An 18,789-nucleotide genomic window follows, 5' to 3' on the forward strand; every position below is an offset into this window, starting at 1 on the left:
TGAACAGAGCCTTGGTGGATCTCACCGCCGCTCGCACGTGTTGCACATTCCTGCTGACCGTGCACACTGCCCTCAATGAAACGCACGCGCGCACATGTGCGCCCACGCCAACACGTAAACATGCATGCACAAAAACACACACGCACACACACACACACACACACACACACACACACACACACACACACACACACACACACACACACACACACACGCACGCACGCACGCATGCACGCACGCACACACACACACACAAAGACACACAAAGAAATACACACACCCACACAAACAAATAGAAACACATATGTGCACACACACACATACACACAAACAAATACACACACATATGTGCACACACAAACAACCACACAAACAAATAAACACAAGCACACGACAATCTCTGCTAGAAGTTGACACCATGAGCAGTGCTAAATTTCTCATCCAAGCAAGAAGAGTAAAGAATAAAATATGAATTTAATTTACCAAAGAGTACTGGAAACATTCTTTAGAAGAGCAAAGTATGTGTTCAATTTGCTAAAAAGTACTGAAAACGAACTTTAGAAGGGTAAAGTATGGGTTAAATTGACTTAAAAGCACTGGAAACATTCTTTAGAAGAGTAAAGTTAGAGCTAAAGGTTCTGAAAAGTAGTGGGATTCTTAAGGAACCGGTCTTGGCTTTATTAAGGGCACATATGCATGAGCTCAGCTATTGCTGGGCCGCGGCGCAGATCCGTGATGCAGTCAGACAGGGTCAAGTGTGGAAGACCATCTGGTACAGTTAAGGTTCCTCTGTTCACTGTAGTAACAGGGAGGGGGACTCCGGATTAAGGAGAGAGGAGGAAAGAACCTGGTTGACCGCTGCCGGCCCTGTGAGTCATGGAAAAAGAGGCCTGGGAAAGAGCTGATATGGCCTCCAGCTGGGGTCCCCTGGTGGGGCCCCTGTTGGCTGTGAGCCAGCCCACCGTCAGAGGTTAAGTAGTGGTACTAGACCCCTCTTCCTACCCACAATGATCACATCTACCAGCGTCGGTGGAGGGAGGTCCTGAAAGTCTTGTAGTAAAGTAGGTATAGATTTGGTGTCAGTAGGACCAATAGGTATTGGTTTCAGTAGGTTTTGGTGTCAGTAGGTCTTAGTGTCAGTAGGTTCAGTAGGTTCAGTAGGTATTGGTTTCAGTAGGTTTTGGTGTCAGTAGGTCTTAGTGTCAGTAGGTTCAGTAGGTTCAGTAGGTATTGGTTTCAGTAGGTTTTGGTGTCACTAGGTCCAGTAGGTTTTGGTGTCAGTAGGTCTTAGTGTCAGTAGGTTCATTAGGTATTGGTTTCAGTAGGTTTTGGTGTCAGTAGGTACAAGAGGTTTGGGTGTCAGTAGGTCTTAGTGACCAGTAGGTCCAGTAGGTTTTGCTGTCAGTAGGTACCAGAGGTTTTGGTGTCAGTAGGTCCAGTAGGTTTTGTTGTCAGTAGGTCTTGGTGTCAGTAGGTCCAGTAGGTTTTGGTGTCAGTAGGTCCAGTTGATTTTGGTGTCAGTAGGTCCAGTTCATTTTGGTATCAGTAGGTCCATAAGTTTTTGGTGACAGTAGTAAGTCGCAGTCAGTTGTGTTACCTCACTCCTCACGTCATCTTTCTCTGTCACTCTATACTTTTAATGCCACCATTCTACGCCCAGAATCGTTCGATGAAGCACTTTCGGTCCCTGTTTTCTGGCGTTCACTTTAACCGATAAACTGTGCTGTGGCAGATCTGGGGTCCAAGATTTCCGTGCTCCATCTGTCTGGTCCAGAGCGTCCAGTAAGAACCACTTGTGTCCCCACTGCTGCGGGCTGTGTTCTGTAGCCCTGGGCCCGGGCCAGAGAAAGCCTTCCACACTGACTCACTGTGGGAAACCTGAAAACCATGTAATGGCAATGTGCGTGTGTATGTGTGCGCATGTGTGTGCATGTGTTTGTGTGTGTGTCTGTTTGTGCATGGGTGCGTGTGGGCATGTGTGTGAATCTGTGTGCGTGCGTGTGTCTGTTCCTGCATGTGTGCATGTGTGTTTGTGTGTGTCTTTGTGCATGGGTGCGTGTCTGTATATGTGTGTGTGTGTGTGTGTGTGTGTGTGTGTGTGTGTGTGTGTGTGTGGGTGGGTGTGTGTTCGACTCTCTGAAAACTCTGTGGAGATCATTACCGCGTTGGACCAGGGATCTGGTTCCACAGCCAAGGGGAATGATGGTACGCTGGAATAGTACTCAGCCGTGTACTAGAAGCAGCAGCCCTCCAGATTTCCACTTCCCTCGGTTCCCCAACACGTTAAATATCCTTACTCATCGCTTTCCGAGACTTTTGTGTTAGGATGTGGAAACGTTAGGAAGAGGTGCGGGGTGGGAGAGAGAGGACTTGTGTGATGTTTCTGCAGTTACTGTGTAATCAAAATGAATTACAAAAAAATGACAAGTGTTTGTCCTGGTCCAAGCTCTGAAAGTCTGTAAATGTTCTGCATTGCCAGGATTGTGACTTGTACTGGGTTGAAAATAATCATCTTTTCCAAGAAGGACAGCTGAGAAGGAAAGGGATCCTTTGGCCTCTGTGCGCAACTCTCAATACACTTTGGATTCCCAGTCCTGGCTTCAGGGAGTCCTTGTAACGTCCACACACACTCCCGGCCACAGTCTGTGACCACAGCTCCAACACTATTGTCGGCTTAATCTGATGCAATATAAAGTTAGCAAAGTTTGACAGAACCCAACTTTGTCTTTGAGATTTAATTGATGGTCTGAAGTGAGCAGACTATCTGCATTTACTATTCTTCTCAATACAGTTGGTTTGGTTCTTAATGCTGGGCGTTTTTAATGCACCTTAACCCTAACCCTCAGGCTTTATCGTGGTGGGCTTGACAGTTGAGTGACACCACATATTGAAGCCATTGAACTCTCGTCGGGTCGTTCAGCTACCTCACTCACTTCTTCATCTTCACTAACGCCATGGACCTTATTGAGCCCTGTCCTGGATCCTGTCCATGCTGGGACTACATTCTAAATCCAGCTGTAAATCCCCACTACACCCAACCAGCGAAACAGCATTCTTATAAGGAGATCCTAATCCCACTGTATATACTGACGGCCGGGGACTGGAGAGCACTCATGGTGTCGCCTGAGCCGTGGCCTAGTGTGTTTACACGGACACCCTCCTCTGCATCATGGAGAGTGCCAGCGTGCCTCGGTGCCTCGCAGACGCTGACACGCAGGCCTGGTTACAAGGAGTTTGATGGCAGGCATTTACAACTCTTAGAGGTTAAAAACACCGCGGAGCGAGCGTTGCGTTGCCCATCCATACTCCCCGCAGGCGTTTATTGTGAATGGATGCCACGTTAAACTAGGCAACGCGACCCGTCAACACAATGAGATGATTAAATTGCCGCTTGTTTCTCAAACGGCCGATCCTTAAAGATAGCCGCGTTCGAACAACGTTATTGATGTCGGGCAAAGCCCGGAGCTGCCTTTTAATAAATAAGGAGCCAACACCTTGGGTCGACTGTGAGCAATATGCCTTCCTTGGAATGCCACCGCACCGCCTGGACCGGAGCTCGCTGTTGAGTTGAGCTCATTCAAACACGTCCGTCTCCTTAATGGCACCACAGAGACCCGAGGACATCGCGGTGCTTGGTGGGCCATTAGGGTGCGTGAGTGTTGCAGCCGTGAATCAAATCGATTCAGCGAGCACATTCTTGGATTTCCCCCCCGCCTTCTTCTGCCTCGAGGATCCCTGGATGGGTCGTTTCATATTTATATATTTCTGCAGATGCAACGGTTCGGACACACATTGTTATCTTGTCTTGCTCAAGAGAGGCTTACCAGTGAACTAAGCCTTGTTTTTATATCTCTGTTTTTCGCCTCAATTATATTTTTGTCGGGTGTAAACTGTCTGTTTACGCCCAGGCCTACACATTATCAGTGTGGTTAACACCTGTGTGTCTACGCCCTACATTATCAGTGTGGTTAACACCTGTGTGTCTACGCACTACATTATCAGTGTGGTTAACACCTGTGTGTCTACGCACTACATTATCAGTGTGGTTAACACCTGTGTGTCTACGCCCTACATTATCAGTGTGGTTAACACCTTCTGTGTGTTTACGCACTACATTATCAGTGTGGTTAACACCTGTGTGTCTACGCCCTACATTATCAGTGTGGTTAACACCTGTCTGTCTACGCCCTACATTATCAGTGTGGTTAACACCTGTCTGTCTACGCCCTACATTATCAGTGTGGTTAACACCTGTGTGTCTACGCACTACATTATCAGTGTGGTTAACACCTGTGTGTCTACGCCCTACATTATCAGTGTGGTTAACACCTGTGTGTCTACGCCCTACATTATCAGTGTGGTTAACACCTGTGTGTCTACGCCCTACATTATCAGTGTGGTTAACACCTGTGTGTCTACGCCCTACATTATCAGTGTGGTTAACACCTGTGTGTCTACGCCCTACATTATCAGTGTGGTTAACACCTGTGTGTCTACGCACTACATTATCAGTGTGGTTAACACCTGTGTGTCTACGCCCTACATTATCAGTGTGGTTAACACCTGTGTGTCTACGCCCTACATTATCAGTGTGGTTAACACCTGTGTGTCTACGCCCTACATTATCAGTGTGGTTAACACCTGTGTGTCTACGCACTACATTATCAGTGTGGTTAACACCTGTGTGTCTACGCCCTACATTATCAGTGTGGTTAACACCTGTGTGTCTACGCCCTACATTATCAGTGTGGTTTACACCTTCTGTGTGTTTACCTCAATTATCACCCTGGATAACACCTCCTGTTTACGCCTAAATGATCAGTCTGGTTTACACCTCCTGTGTGTTTACGCCCTACATTATCAGTTTGGTTACGACTCCTGTCTGTTTACGCCCTACATTATCAGTTTGGTTACGACTCCTGTCTGTTTACGCCCTACATTATCAGTTTGGTTACGACTCCTGTCTGTTTACGCCCTACATTATCAGTTTGGTTACGACTCCTGTCTGTTTACGCCCTACATTATCAGTTTCATTAACACCTTCTGTCTCTTTCCGCCCTACATTATCAATGTCGTTAAAGCCTCTCTGTTTACGCCCTACATTGTCAGTCTGGTTAACACCTCTTGTGTGTTTATGTTTTACATTATCCACACTGTTTAAGCTGGCATTAAAGAACATACATAGAACATACATCACACTAATACATAAGAGGGACATGTATTTCAATAATTCATGCATACCATCATCAACACATCTAAGTCCCAACGTGTTGGTCACACTTTGCAGTAGGAATAAGTGAAACTCTTCATGAATAAGTTAGATCGCACAGCTTTAACGAGGACAGCCGCATTATCTCCGTATGCAAGACATTATGTAACGTTAATTAGCGCATCTCTGTCTGCAGCACACCTGTTGAGACCCTTCAGAGCCTTGTTCTGTTATATCCTCCATTTTATCATCCGTTTGCCTTTGTAAAGATAATGAGGCACAACATATGTCCCATTAGGCTGCAACAGGCTGAAACCCTACAGTGTGATGTTTAACATCTGTGGTCCTGACACCGGCGGATTGTTTCCTGTAGGGGGTGCTCCTGAGCATATGCTGGCACTATTTATGTTAAAGAAATATATAATTGTGTAGTTTCAAAGGTGGTTTACAGTAGTTCAAATGCTCTCTCTCACATCATCTCTCTCCAGGGATTCGGAGGAGAATGCTAATGCATGTGTTTGCCTTTCGACTAGATTAAAGACGGTTCAATTAGATGAAAGATGGCCTCATTCAGTCTTTAATTGAAAACCTTTATTGATCCTCTGTTTCAGGGACAGAAAGGCCATCCGGGGGTGCCTGGGCTTCCGGCCGAACCGGTAAGTACTCTTTGTATTCACTTAACTTTAGCATGCATGGTATTGTTACGTACTGTAGTATTCATATTCTGTTGCCATCCCCGGCAAAATCAGATGTTGCTGCTACTGGTTTATTACAATAGTCATGCCTTTTTTTGTATCTAAAATCATTGACCTTCGTAAATCCAATGCAAGTCAATTTATTAAAGCACCGTTCAAACATGAGGCTTTTCCGATTGCTTTACAAAGGAATAAATCACATGTAACAGCAAAAGGACAATCATTCAAAGTGTAACATTTTAATACAAATAGGGAGGAATGTTGAAAAGTATGTCACGGTAAGACAACATTTGCAGTGCAAACTTACATTTTGATTATCAGAAGCCGCAGCAGACAGGACAAAGCTACAAACTCAAAGCTACCTCACGATACAGGGTTGGAAACCTGGGAACAGTGAGCAGGTGCCTGAGCACCTGAGATATTATAATGAGAACCCAAAGTCCTCAAATGTGTAGAATGTACCGGGGACATCAGGTCCCCAGCTCAGATCCTGTGTGTGGAGTTGACCTGATGTCCTTGTTTTTTAAAAGACTAAAGTTACATGACTAACAAAGTCACGTGACTAACGCTTTCACATGACGTGGGGACGTGGCGCCCTCCATTTCACCTGCTTGTCAGCCACATGCACGTGTGGACACACACAAGGGCCCTTGTCTCTGCCTTATCGTTCAGCCCAAACATTTCATGCACGGATCCCAAGGTAGGAAGATCAAGTGTCAGACACAGAAGAAAGTAAAGGAAGGGACGAAGAAGAAGAAAAAGAAAAGATGAAGAAGAAGAAGAAGAAGAAGAGGAAGGAGAGATGAAGAAGAAGAAGAGCGGAAGAAAAAGAAGAAGAAGAAGAGATGAAGAAGAAGAGATTAAGATGAAGAAGAAGAAGAAGAGAGGCCGAAGACGAGATGATGAATAAGAAGAGGGGAAGAAGAAGCATAAGAGATGAAGAAGAAGAAGGCAAGGCAACTTTATTTATAAAGCACTTTTCATACACGTGGCAGACTCAAAGTGCGAAGAGGGGAAGGAGAAGAGGAAGAAGAGACGAAGAAGAAGAGTGGAGAAGAGGAGAAGATGCCTGTCCAAAGGGGAGGATGTTTGCTGATGAAAACATTATAGCTCAGCACATTGTAGCTCAGTGGCAGTGTGTGTGTGTGTGTGTGCGTGTGTGTGTGTGTGTGTGTGTACATGCGTGTGTGTCTGTGTGTGTTGGGGGGGGGAGGGTGTTTTTGGCAGGGGTACAAATAGGCCAAAGCGTCTGGACCGTCCCAAGAGGTCCGTCTCCAGGATTCTTTCCCAACGCCAGCCCCATGTAAGATCGCCAGGAGGAATGTGCCGAAGGAGGAGAGAGGGAGGGAGGGAGGGGAGGGAGGGAGGGAACATGTCTGCTCCTTCTGTCTCCGGCTGGTACTGCGTTCCTGACCGTGGAGGAAAAACAACTGACTTCTTCTGCTTTCACTGTGTAGCACTGCGGCGTAACACCAACTGCTGCCGCCGTTGCCATAGCGACCGGGATAGTACAGTCGACATGACGCTAGCAACGGTTTGATGTTCTCTCTCCCGGCTGTCAGTCTGTGGTCTGTGCTGCTGACTGGGGTGCTGATTTCAGTGGTTTCTCAAACATGTCCCCGTCGCTCGCATTCCTTTGATAATTATGTCTTAATAGTTGCTGATTTTCATAAACTCTATAAATAATAGATTATGAACAGATGGGTTCCTTTTTTTATGCATGGGACTGAACAATCTGTCAGCGGCCTCGTTAAACTCTTCCCCCTGCGTGGAAGCCATGACTCATGGAGAACAGTACGAGTCAAATATGATAACATGAGGATCCTTAACAATGAGCTGTTACACAACATCTCCATGGACTAAAGCACAAGGGCTTCATTCCAAAGACCAAATCCACTACCATCCATATTTTACTCTCTTACATTCTTGTATTCGTCCTTTCATTTCTTTCTCTCTTTCTTTCTTTTATGTTTCCTTCCCTCTTCCCTCTTCCTGTTATTATTTTTCTCTTGCTGTCATTCAGTTTTTCTCTTGCTTTTCTGATAAGCACTTCATCCATCTCTCAGTGCCGTCCGATCTGTTTATACACCAGAGGAAATGTTTAACACAGCTACTGTTTCCCTATTCTCTCTCTCTCTCTCTCTCTCTCTCTCTCTCTCTCTCTCTCTCTCTCTCTCTCTCTCTCTCTCTCGCTCCATCTCTCCTCAGGGCGAGCGGGGCGATCCTGGAAGCCCGGGGGCCAAAGGTTATCCTGGCAGGCAGGTGCAGTAAAGCTAGTGATGCTGTGCTAGTTGTTCAGGACACACACACAAACATGCACATCAAACACACACACACACACACACACACACACACACACGTAAAGACAGACACACACGCACGTGCGTTTGCACAATGATCCCACACAGAGGTACAACAAAACAAGCACAAGCATCCACAAAGACAGCCACACACATGCGTGCGCACAGAGGCAAACACACACGCATGCATGCAGCCGCAAACACATTAAAAGACAAGACAAAGGGACTACCCTTGCAGAGCCAGACTCGAGGCCTGCTAGCGGAAGTAGGTGTGATGGAGACCCAGCGGGAATAACATCTTAAAGGTTATTGGAAGTGAAGGAAGACCAACACACTAACAATCAGGCTGCCGTAGCTCAAAGGCAAGGATGAAAGGAACAATAGCAAACCACCTGCTGGCCGTCTCGCAGCAGCTCCCGGTCTAGCCGGGGAGCACCAGGGCACAGGGTTTACCCCCGCTCTCTGGACAGGGGGGGGGGAGGTAATAACTGTGTGACTAACGCCAGCAGCCCCCGGGTACGTTTGCGCTCCCCTGGTCCTCTGCGAAGGCAAAGGGCACGCCGCTCAGCCCCGCCGCCGGGAATACCGTTTGGAAAGTTACAAAATAAGAAACCCAGAACAAATAAACAACCGGCGGGGTTGTACCGAGTTCGTGTATCCCTGCATCTCCCTAAGTCCGTGTTGGTTTAGCTCGAAGGAAAGGAAAATGCCGGATGGATAAAAATCGAAGGAGATTTAAAGACAGCTTGGGACGCGGGCCACGGTTCTCCTGACCTGCTGACCCTTTCCTGCTGCTGGGGGCCAACCCCGGCACGGCATGACCCGTCTCTGACCCTGGGGATGCGCTATGGTGGCGTGCGGTGGCGTGCGGTGGCGTGCGGTGGAGGAGATGCAGCCAGCCCCCCACCGCCTGCGTGTCGGGACTCACTAGGCCCTGCGGCGCGGGCAGGGTCATGACCTGTTGTTTTCGTCTTGACCTTTAATGCGGCCGTGCTCCCTTTGTGTTGACGCGGCTCGTACGATAAACACACCGAGGGTTTGGACTGATGAGAGTACGCCAGCGAGACCGTTCAGCTTTTGACCCTACTCCAACAGATTTACGTTCACATTTAGGGGATTTTATCGACGCTTTTATCCAAAGCGACTTGCAACCATTCATACACATATTCACACACAGACGGCGGTGTCAGCCATGCAAGGCGACAGCCAGCCCGTCAGGAGCAGTCAGGGTGAGGTGTCTTGCTCATGGACAACTCGCCGCTCATCTGGCAGGAGCCGGGGGTCAAACTATCAACCTTCCGGTTTCCAGCCAACCCGCGCTACCTCCTGAGCTACTGTTGAACCAGATCCTCGTCTTCCTAGCATTCAAACGGTGACGTGGTGCCCTTCTGTGTCCCGCAGGGTTTACCCGGACCGATTGGGAAGATGGGGCCTAAAGGAACCAGGGTAAGTACCTGGTTAAGTCTAACACATCGTTTATCTGACAGAGGGGTGATCGTATAGGCACTGTGTTTGATCCAGGAGGATATAGAATGAGCGAAGGATGTGTTTGGATTGATATGGTATGCCGGACTGTTTTGCACGCAATTAAGAATATCTACGACCCAAGTTATTGTCAGCATAATATTCACACTAGCCTCCATGGGCTTTACTCTTAAAGCAACACAGGAGAGACATGTGCTACTGTACTTATAGCCTGCAGATGAACTGACACATTTGTCAATGGGCTCAGAGACACATGGTAAACGAATGACCGCACCAGAGCAGGCATATAAAACAGGGGCAATGTCGTAAACGCCACCGCTCCGGACAGTTAACTCTCTAATGACAATGACAGATGACTGGTTGAGGTTTCCTGAAGCCCTGTGTGTTGAACTAGCCTTGAGGTCAAGGCTTTGGTAAAATCGTCCACTTGCCGCTGTGACCGCTAACTCGGCTGTCAAATGGCAACGCATTCTGCTGCTGCTCAAAGAGATGAAACGCCACGGAATGGACAGATTCTCTTTGACTTGTGTTACGGCTGGGTGAGCAGAAGGGGAAATAGGACTCAAAAGCGCAACTCAAAAAGGGATAATTTACTAGCGGATAGGTTGGTACACGGAAAATCAGTTGTAGATCAGGCAAACAATCCGGCAGGGAGAAGGCAATATGTAGTCTGGAGTAAATGGGCAGGAATCAGAAAACTGGGAACCGAAAATATCACTCGGAAAATGCTGGGACCCTTGATACAAAGAACAAAGAAGAACTGGCTCAGTGGAAGGGAAACATGCCGACTAAATCAAACAGGAGGGGATTGTTAATGAGGGACAGGTGAAAACAATTCAGGTGATTGAGGCCAATCAAAGAGAAATATGGACAGGGAGGGAAATAATCAAAGAAGGGGGCGAGATGTGACAAATTGTACCGCCTTGTAATGCCATCCTCCATAATCCAGGCTGTCCCGTTAGCCTCCCCCTCTCTCCCTCCTCACCCTCCCACGGAGCAGGACCGCCGAAGACAATCCGAGGTCTCCAGACATCCCTGACGTGGGGGTATGTGCCCTTGGACTACATCGTGGAAGCCAGCACCATGCAGTCCATGGGCATATACACTTACCTCAAGGCTTGGGTCGCCATTACCATCTCTCTGGTGTTAACATCTCTGTCATTGCAATCGGTGCATCATACCCTCTGTCTCTCATTATCATCCGTCTGTCATTACCACCTATATGTCATAACCATTTGTCCGTCATCATCTCTCTGTCAGTACCATCTGTCTTTCTTTACCATCAGTCTTTTATTACTATCTGTCAGACATCATCTGTCTGTCATTGTCATCTGTCAATTATTACCATCTGTCGATCATTACTATCTTTCTGTCATTACCATCTGTTTGTCATTTCCATCCATCTGTCATTACCATCTGTCAATCATTATCATCTGTCTGTCATTACCATCCATCTGTCATTACCGTCCGTCTGTCATTACATCTAAAGATCATTACCATCTATCCGTCATTACCATCTGTCCGTCATTACCATCTGTCCGTCATTACCATCTGTCTGTCATTACCATCTGTCTGTCATTACCATCCGTCTGTCATTACCATCGGCCTGTCATTACTACCTTTCGGACATCATCTGTCTGTCATTATCATCTGTTTGTCATTACCATCTGTTTGTCATTACGTCTCTCTATCATTATCATCTGTCTGTCATTATCATCTGTCTGTTGTTACCATCTATCTGTCATTACGTCTGTCTGTCATTACCATCTGTCTGTCATTACCATCTGTCGGACATCATCTGTCTGTCATTATCATCTGTCTGTCGTTACCATCTATTTGTCATTACGTCCGTGTGTCATTACCATCTGTCTATCATTAACATCTGTCTGTCATTGCCATCGGGCTGTCATTACGACCTGTCGGACATCATCTGTCTGTCATTACCATCTGTCTATCATTACCATCTGTCTGTCATTACCATCTGTTACATGTCACTACCATCTGTTACCATAACCTGGGTACACTGATGAAAAAACGATAAAATGAACTTTGTGTGAGTGTGTATAAAGACAGACAGACAAACAGACAGACCACAGTGCTCACAACTCTAACCACCCGCCCCTCTGACCTCTGCCCCCTGTGCTGCGCCCCTCCTCCAGGGTCACATAGGGCTCCCCGGGCTCTTCGGGCTTCCCGGACCCGACGGGGAGAGGGTGAGTATCAGTTCCCCGGCGGCCCCTGCAGGCAGCACGACCAACACCCCCATGAACGAGGAATAGAAGCCCTGCCACTCATGTGGCGTGGGGGGCTGCTTTCACCGCCACAATATGGGAGCGGGGGTTCCTCTGGCAGTGCTTACATAGGATCTACCTACGCACCCACACACACACACACACACATTGATGAATACGCACACGAATACGCGCCATTCCCCGCCCCCAGGGTGCACTCACTCCTACCGGGATGAATAAGGATAACACATTGGAAGGAAAGCGATGGCTGACATTAATTAACCCCGTCAAACCCCACAGCCAGCACTCCTAGCTCCAGATGTGTCTCCGACTGACACACACACACACACACGTATTGCTTTGAAATGCATCGAGTTAAGCAATGGAATAGAGAGCAGTTTCGGGTTTTGCACACAAGTTGCAGATGCCACCGTTGTAATACTTACCTTCCCCTTCTCGTTTCCTTCAGGGGAGTCCTGGCGGTCCTGGGAAGAAGGGCAAGATGGGTAGGCCGGTAAAGTTTTCTCTCAACATACTTTTTAGAATCCCTTTCTTGTCAGTTTGGCTAGTTTCCCCGGGATGCATTATGTTGCAGAGCTCCCAGGGAACCGGTCGGGCTGTCACGGTCCAGTCGCGTTGATTTAATTATATTCAGCTTTATTTGTATAGCCCTTAATCACAGGTGCAGTCTCAAAGGGCTTAGCGGGCCATGTGTTGTTAGAGTCTGTTCTGTTTTACATTTACATTTAGATTTATATTGAGGGCATTTAGCCAATGCTTTTATCCAAAAGAGATTTACAATAAGTACATTTGTCTGAAGAAAGAGAAACAACAATATGTCGCTGTCGGAACAGTGAGTGTCTGTACCGTCCAGCTGAATACATTCAGGATTAACACTGGTGACACCCAGAGCCCTGAAAAAGGTAGTGTTAATTAACCAGCATGGTTGAGAAAACCCTGAGACATTAAGACCAATAATAAGAGTTGATAATTCCTGCCGTCTCGCTCAAGATGGGCCCTCCATAACTTTGTTGAAGTGTTAATCCACCTTCCTAGAGTGGGGATTTGGCAGAGGGATGATAGGAACATGCACGGTAGGCCTAGTGGAAGCCATGGTCCTTGATGTTGTTTAATAAAGTGATAATAATGCCCAGTGCTTGTGGATTTGGCGGTGCTGAGCTTCTAACCCACAGACCACGGAAATCTGTGTTCATGGGCGCCTGGAAGTCAAACGCTGGCATCTCCAACATTACATGGAAAATAACGACTGTGTTCTTAGCTTCTTCTGTATCATTATCTTGTTTTGCACTTTTATTTTGATCTGGATTTCGGTGCATCGTTCATAGGAAGGAAAACACTGTTCTTTATTTTGTAACAGTGTTGTTGTCTGCTAATCGATGCAAGACGAGCGTAGCTATTTATAAGTCGGTTTCCTGTCCTGACTACTGTACAATGCTGACGCAGTACCAATATCTGTAGGCCCGAGGCGACCAGCCTGCATATCAGCGCCAGACGTTCCCCAAATTGTTTTGTATCGGACGTTTGCAGTGTGTTACCTAACAAGTCCGTTACAGCCTGCTTGATTGTGTTAGGGGTACTAACACAGAGAACGGTTCTTCCCCAAGCAACCTTTCTTTACATTATATCACCCTTCTCCTCCCCAAAAAATTGTTCTGTGATTAGATATTAACATTTTCACATTTAGGGCAGTTGGCAGACGCTTTTATCCGAAGCGATTTAAATTTGTCAGAAGAAAGAGAAACAATTTATCGCTGTCGGTACTGTATGGATGCTCAAGTGTTGAAGCACTAACAATTGTAGGGTTATAGATATGAATGCGTCTTCTCAATGCTTCAAAAGCCAGTCTGTAAAGAGCATGTTCCACAGTTGGCTGCGTAGCGGAGAGCATTCTTCCCAGTTCCCCTGGGAATCAGAGGGACGATAAGAAATGACCTGCTGGGTTCTGAATCCCCTCAGAAGAGCGCTCAGTCTCTATCTCGTGCGGAGCATATCACCGAAGACGTCTCCTTCTCCTTCTGTACGGATCATAGGCCACATCCTGGAGAACACGTGTATAATTATGATAATAACGTTTGTCTAATTAGCTCGTTGTTGCAGAGAAAAGAGACGAAACATGCATATTTGAGAACGCACACACATGTGTTTCGGATCAAAACCGAATCGGTGAAATAAATCTTTGGAAATAACTTTTCCACATTTCCCTTGGATGCGATCACGTTGCAGCAATTAGTTTTGACGACTTGACCCACATGGCCCGGTTTGTCAACCCCGGAGCGAGACAGGCCCGCGTCTCTGATGCCTGGCCTGAAGACCGCTTTCCCTTTTACCTCCGTGGAAACGAGAATAGAGCGATGGGATAAAAATATCGTCGATATTGAATAAACTTGCGTGAACGTGCATAAACACAGAGAGATATGTGTAATATAATAGAGTGTGTCAAACAATGGAGCACATTATGTAATACACTTTTCCACTGTCCAAAGTGGGGGGATGTGGACGTTGGCGTGGAGACAAGCATGCGTCTAGCGTATGGACGCACCACGTCATTCCTCTGAAATCATGAACACAGCACAACCAGGAGGGAGAACAATAATAACCCACGGCGTCAGCACTTCTGCAGCCAGCTTCTCTTCTCATCTGGCCGTTCAGACAGTTAGACAGTGAGACATTAGGCAGTTCTGGGGAAAGCTCCCTGCCAGGCACGTGCACCAGCCCAGCACGTGCACGCTGCCAAGCATGTGCACACATTGCCAGAACGTCCCGATGCCAAGCACGTGCATACATTGCCAGCACGTGCACGCTGCTAAGCACGCGCACACATTGCCAGCCACGCACACTGCTAAACATGCGCACACATTGCCAGCACGTGCACACTGCTAAACACGTGCATACTTTGCCTGCACGTGCACTCTGGCAAGCACGTGCACACATTGCCAGCACGTGCGTACTGCACACACAAACCGTCACTCGGAAAGACACAGTCATTGAGCTTCTTGCCGTTATCCCGGAGATTGAACGACTTGTGCTGCAGAATATAAAGTTCCTCTCCCAGAAGTGTGTCTTCCAGCGAGGATAACCAGCCATGCTTTCAGATTCTGCTGACAGCGAGACCAAATGTTTAACAGAAGCGTGCTTTGGGAGGGGATTCAGGCTCCATTCGGCTATTATTGATTCGTATTTATTAACATATTTGTGAGTAGGGCTTCAGCCAATCGAATCATGTAGTCTGGTGGAATACAAAATAAACACAGCTAATAATATCTGAACTTTTATGTTTAAACCAAAAATATGATCTATTTTGCCTGCAAGGTCTCTCTCCAGCTTTCTCAAAAAGACGGCAACAACTTTGGAGCGAGCGATGGACACCTTAAACCAAAGGCGTTAGTCCTGGCGCATCCCCGGGTGACCACTTGGGTCTGGCTGGCTGAGCGGCCAGCCGTATCACTCTGAGCCGAGCTCAGGATCGATGAGAGAGTCCTGAGTAAATCCAAACTGCCTGTCCCGTAGAGAAAAGTCCTATTGACAAGTGTTCCTTCCACGGTTCAGTTGAACGTGTTTTATTGCTCGTAACTATCGAGCGATCATCACATTAACATCTCCCATCCCGTGTGTTTTATAGGCTGATGCTAATGCCCTGACAAAGTTCACCTGTGATAATGTCAACACCGCTGTGTGTGTGTTTGTGTGCGTGTGTGTGTGTGCGTGCGTGTGTGTGTGTGTGTGTATGTATGTGTGTGTGTGTCCAGGGTTTTTCCGGAGACCCGGGAGAGAGGGGGCCGCCCGGTCCTGATGGGAACCCGGTGAGTGAGACATGATGGACACAAACAGCTCTTCACTGCTCTACAGCTTCTACAGCTAGAACCATTCACACCACCCGCCTCCACCACCTCCACTCATAGATAGAATCCACCTCCACCACCTCCACTCATAGATAGAATCCGCCTCCATCAGCTCCACTCATAGATAGAATCCACCTCCACCACCTCCACTCACAGATAGAATCCACCTCCACCACCTCCACTCATAGATAGACTCCACCTCCATCACCTCCACTCATAGATAGAATCCACCTCCATCACCTCCACTCATAGATAGAATCCACCTCCACCACCTCCACTCATAGATAGAATCCACCTCCATCACCTCCACTCACAGATAGAATCCACCTCCATCACCTCCACTCATAGATAGAATCCACCTCCACCACCTCCACTCATAGATAGAATCCACCTCCATCACCTCCACTCACAGATAGAATCCACCTCCACCACCTCCACTCACAGATAGAATCCACCTCCACCACCTCCACTCATAGATAGAATCCACCTCCATCACCTCCACTCATAGATAGAATCCACCTCCACTCATAGATAGAATCCACCTCCATCACCTCCACTCATAGATAGAATCCACCTCCACCACCTCCACTCATAGATAGAATCCACCTCCATCACCTCCACTCATAGATAGAATCCACCTCCATCACCTCCACTCATAGATAGAATCCACCTCCATCACCTCCACTCATAGATAGAATCCACCTCCATCACCTCCACTCACAGATAGAATCCACCTCCACCACCTCCACTCACAGATAGAATCCACCTCCATCACCTCCACTCATAGATAGAATCCACCTCCATCACCTCCACTCACAGATAGAATCCACCTCCACCACCTCCACTCACAGATAGAATCCGCCTCCACCACCTCCACTCATAGATAGAATCCACCTCCACCACCTCCACTCATAGATAGAATCCACCTCCACCACCTCCACTCATAGATAGAATCCACCTCCATCACCTCCACTCATAGATAGAATCCACCTCCATCACCTCCACTCATAGATAGAATCCACCTCCATCACCTCCACTCATAGATAGAATCCACCTCCACCACCTCCACTCACAGATAGAATCCACCTCCATCACCTCCACTCATAGATAGAATCCACCTCCACCACCTCCACTCATAGATAGAATCCACCTCCACTCATAGATAGAATCCACCTCCATCACCTCCACTCATAGATAGAATCCACCTCCATCACCTCCACTCATAGATAGAATCCACCTCCACCACCTCCACTCATAGATAGAATCCACCTCCATCACCTCCACTCATAGATAGAATCCACCTCCATCACCTCCACTCACAGATAGAATCCACCTCCACCACCGCAACTCATTGATTGAATCCACTAATTGTAAATGTCAAGATGCCAGTTTCGACATCCGTAAACCTATTGAATAACAGCTCATCCACCCTATCTCTGTACGATCATGTCTGACCACTTGCGTTGGTGGTCGTGCACACAAATCTAGGATTTACACATGGCCTATGGTCCTACTGAGTATATCCTTTGAATAATTCACTTATTGTTCTTATAAATGTTGAATCTTACTCTTACAAGCTCCCTGTTCTATGGGACCTTATGACGATCTTCCTGCAGAGCGAGTGGAGACGGAACACGACAGCTCTGTTGGCAGTAACGCCATCGCTATCCGTTACAGAAGTTATCGTGACGCTACCTCCCTCCTCCCTCTGTGTCTAACACTTCATGGAAAATAACGACCGTGTTCTTAGCCTCTTCTGTATCATTATCTTGTTTTGCGCTTTTATTTTGATCTGGATTTTAGTGCATCGTTCATAGGAAGGGAAACACTGTCCTTTATTTTTAGACAGTGTTGCCGTCTACTCGTTGATGCAAGACGAGCAGAGCTATTCATGCTCTGTCGCCAGTAATGCCATCGCTAAACATTGGTAACCCTTCCTTTTATAGCTATGAATAATAACTAGGAAAAAGTAATTTATTGGAAAGTGCTAATTTCTAGATAGTACATCATTAAACTTGGGCTGTTACCAACATACACCTTGGATAACTACAATTGTAACTTGAATGAATAGGTGTTTCTAAGAATTGGTTGCCTAATTTCCTAGGAAGTACACAATATCAGAGTTATTACCAACCTAAAACAGTTACAACTACACGGTACTTAGTTGAGTTGATGGGTAATAGTGGAGGTTTTACTTAGTAGTTCAGCTGTAATCCCTCTGTATTTACCTTCTTATTACCAGTGGTAATTACCCGGTAATACACTATGATTTACCATGCATGTACCGGGTAAATATCGAGTAATTAGGGGACTGTAAAAGGAAGGGTTACCCAAACATTATAGAGGTCACCGTGCCACTGACGTTCCCTCCTTCCTCTGTGTCAGGGGGAGCTGGGAGCCCCGGGTCCCTGTGGGGTCCATGGTCTCATCGTGAGTACATAACGTCTGTGTGTTCCTCCATCACAGCTTCCCTCCAGCCCTCCACCTCATTCCCCCCTCCGGGTTCGGTTTCTCCTCATGCGTGAATGACTCACAGATTGGAGATTTCTGTCACGTCAACTTTCTTTGTTTGCTCATATTGTGTGAAGTAAATTTTTCTCTATTCGTCTAATTTATTTGATTGGAAAATGGTGTTGCTGTCTGCTGCAACACCCTAATTTCCTTAGTGGGATGAATGAATGACACCTTCACTTATCTTATCGTTATGATATCAAGTTAAAGATAACTGCAGATACAAGGCAGGTCAACGTGTACGTATGTCGTGAGTGTTTCCTGTTCTAAGTGTGTGTGTCAGGAGTTTGTCCTGTTCTAAGTGTGCGTGTCTGGAGTGTGTCCTGTTCTAAGTGTGTGTTCTGTGCGCCACGGCAGGGCGACATGGGGTCTGGAGGTGTGATTGGCTTAGCAGGACCTCCGGGACTCAAGGTAAAGACTGATGACTCGTCGTTCACAACGTGTTCAACTAGCTACTCTCCATATGTATATGTAGACATTAAGATCACTATCACATCC

The 18,789-nt window shown here is 47.0% G+C and overlaps 2 protein-coding genes across 2 annotated transcripts in view; one reads left to right on the plus strand and one right to left on the minus strand.

Moving 5' to 3' along the window:
* Positions 1 to 18,789, minus strand: part of si:ch73-29c22.1 (kelch-like protein diablo) — a 242,530-nt gene that overhangs the window by 48,990 nt on the left and 174,751 nt on the right. The window lies entirely within an intron of this gene.
* The window catches only part of LOC130392359 (collagen alpha-1(XXVII) chain B-like), a 59,855-nt gene that overhangs the window by 12,283 nt on the left and 28,783 nt on the right, over positions 1 to 18,789 (plus strand). The window contains exons 5-12 of the mRNA XM_056602847.1: positions 5,821 to 5,865; positions 8,113 to 8,166; positions 9,606 to 9,650; positions 11,849 to 11,902; positions 12,390 to 12,434; positions 15,688 to 15,741; positions 18,166 to 18,210; positions 18,649 to 18,702. Coding sequence (XP_056458822.1) covers positions 5,821 to 5,865; positions 8,113 to 8,166; positions 9,606 to 9,650; positions 11,849 to 11,902; positions 12,390 to 12,434; positions 15,688 to 15,741; positions 18,166 to 18,210; positions 18,649 to 18,702 — 396 coding nt within the window. The remainder of the gene's footprint in view (positions 1 to 5,820; positions 5,866 to 8,112; positions 8,167 to 9,605; positions 9,651 to 11,848; positions 11,903 to 12,389; positions 12,435 to 15,687; positions 15,742 to 18,165; positions 18,211 to 18,648; positions 18,703 to 18,789) is intronic.

Source organism: Gadus chalcogrammus, chromosome 11 (assembly GCF_026213295.1).
Source record: "Gadus chalcogrammus isolate NIFS_2021 chromosome 11, NIFS_Gcha_1.0, whole genome shotgun sequence".
In the NCBI taxonomy this organism is placed as follows: domain Eukaryota; kingdom Metazoa; phylum Chordata; class Actinopteri; order Gadiformes; family Gadidae; genus Gadus; species Gadus chalcogrammus.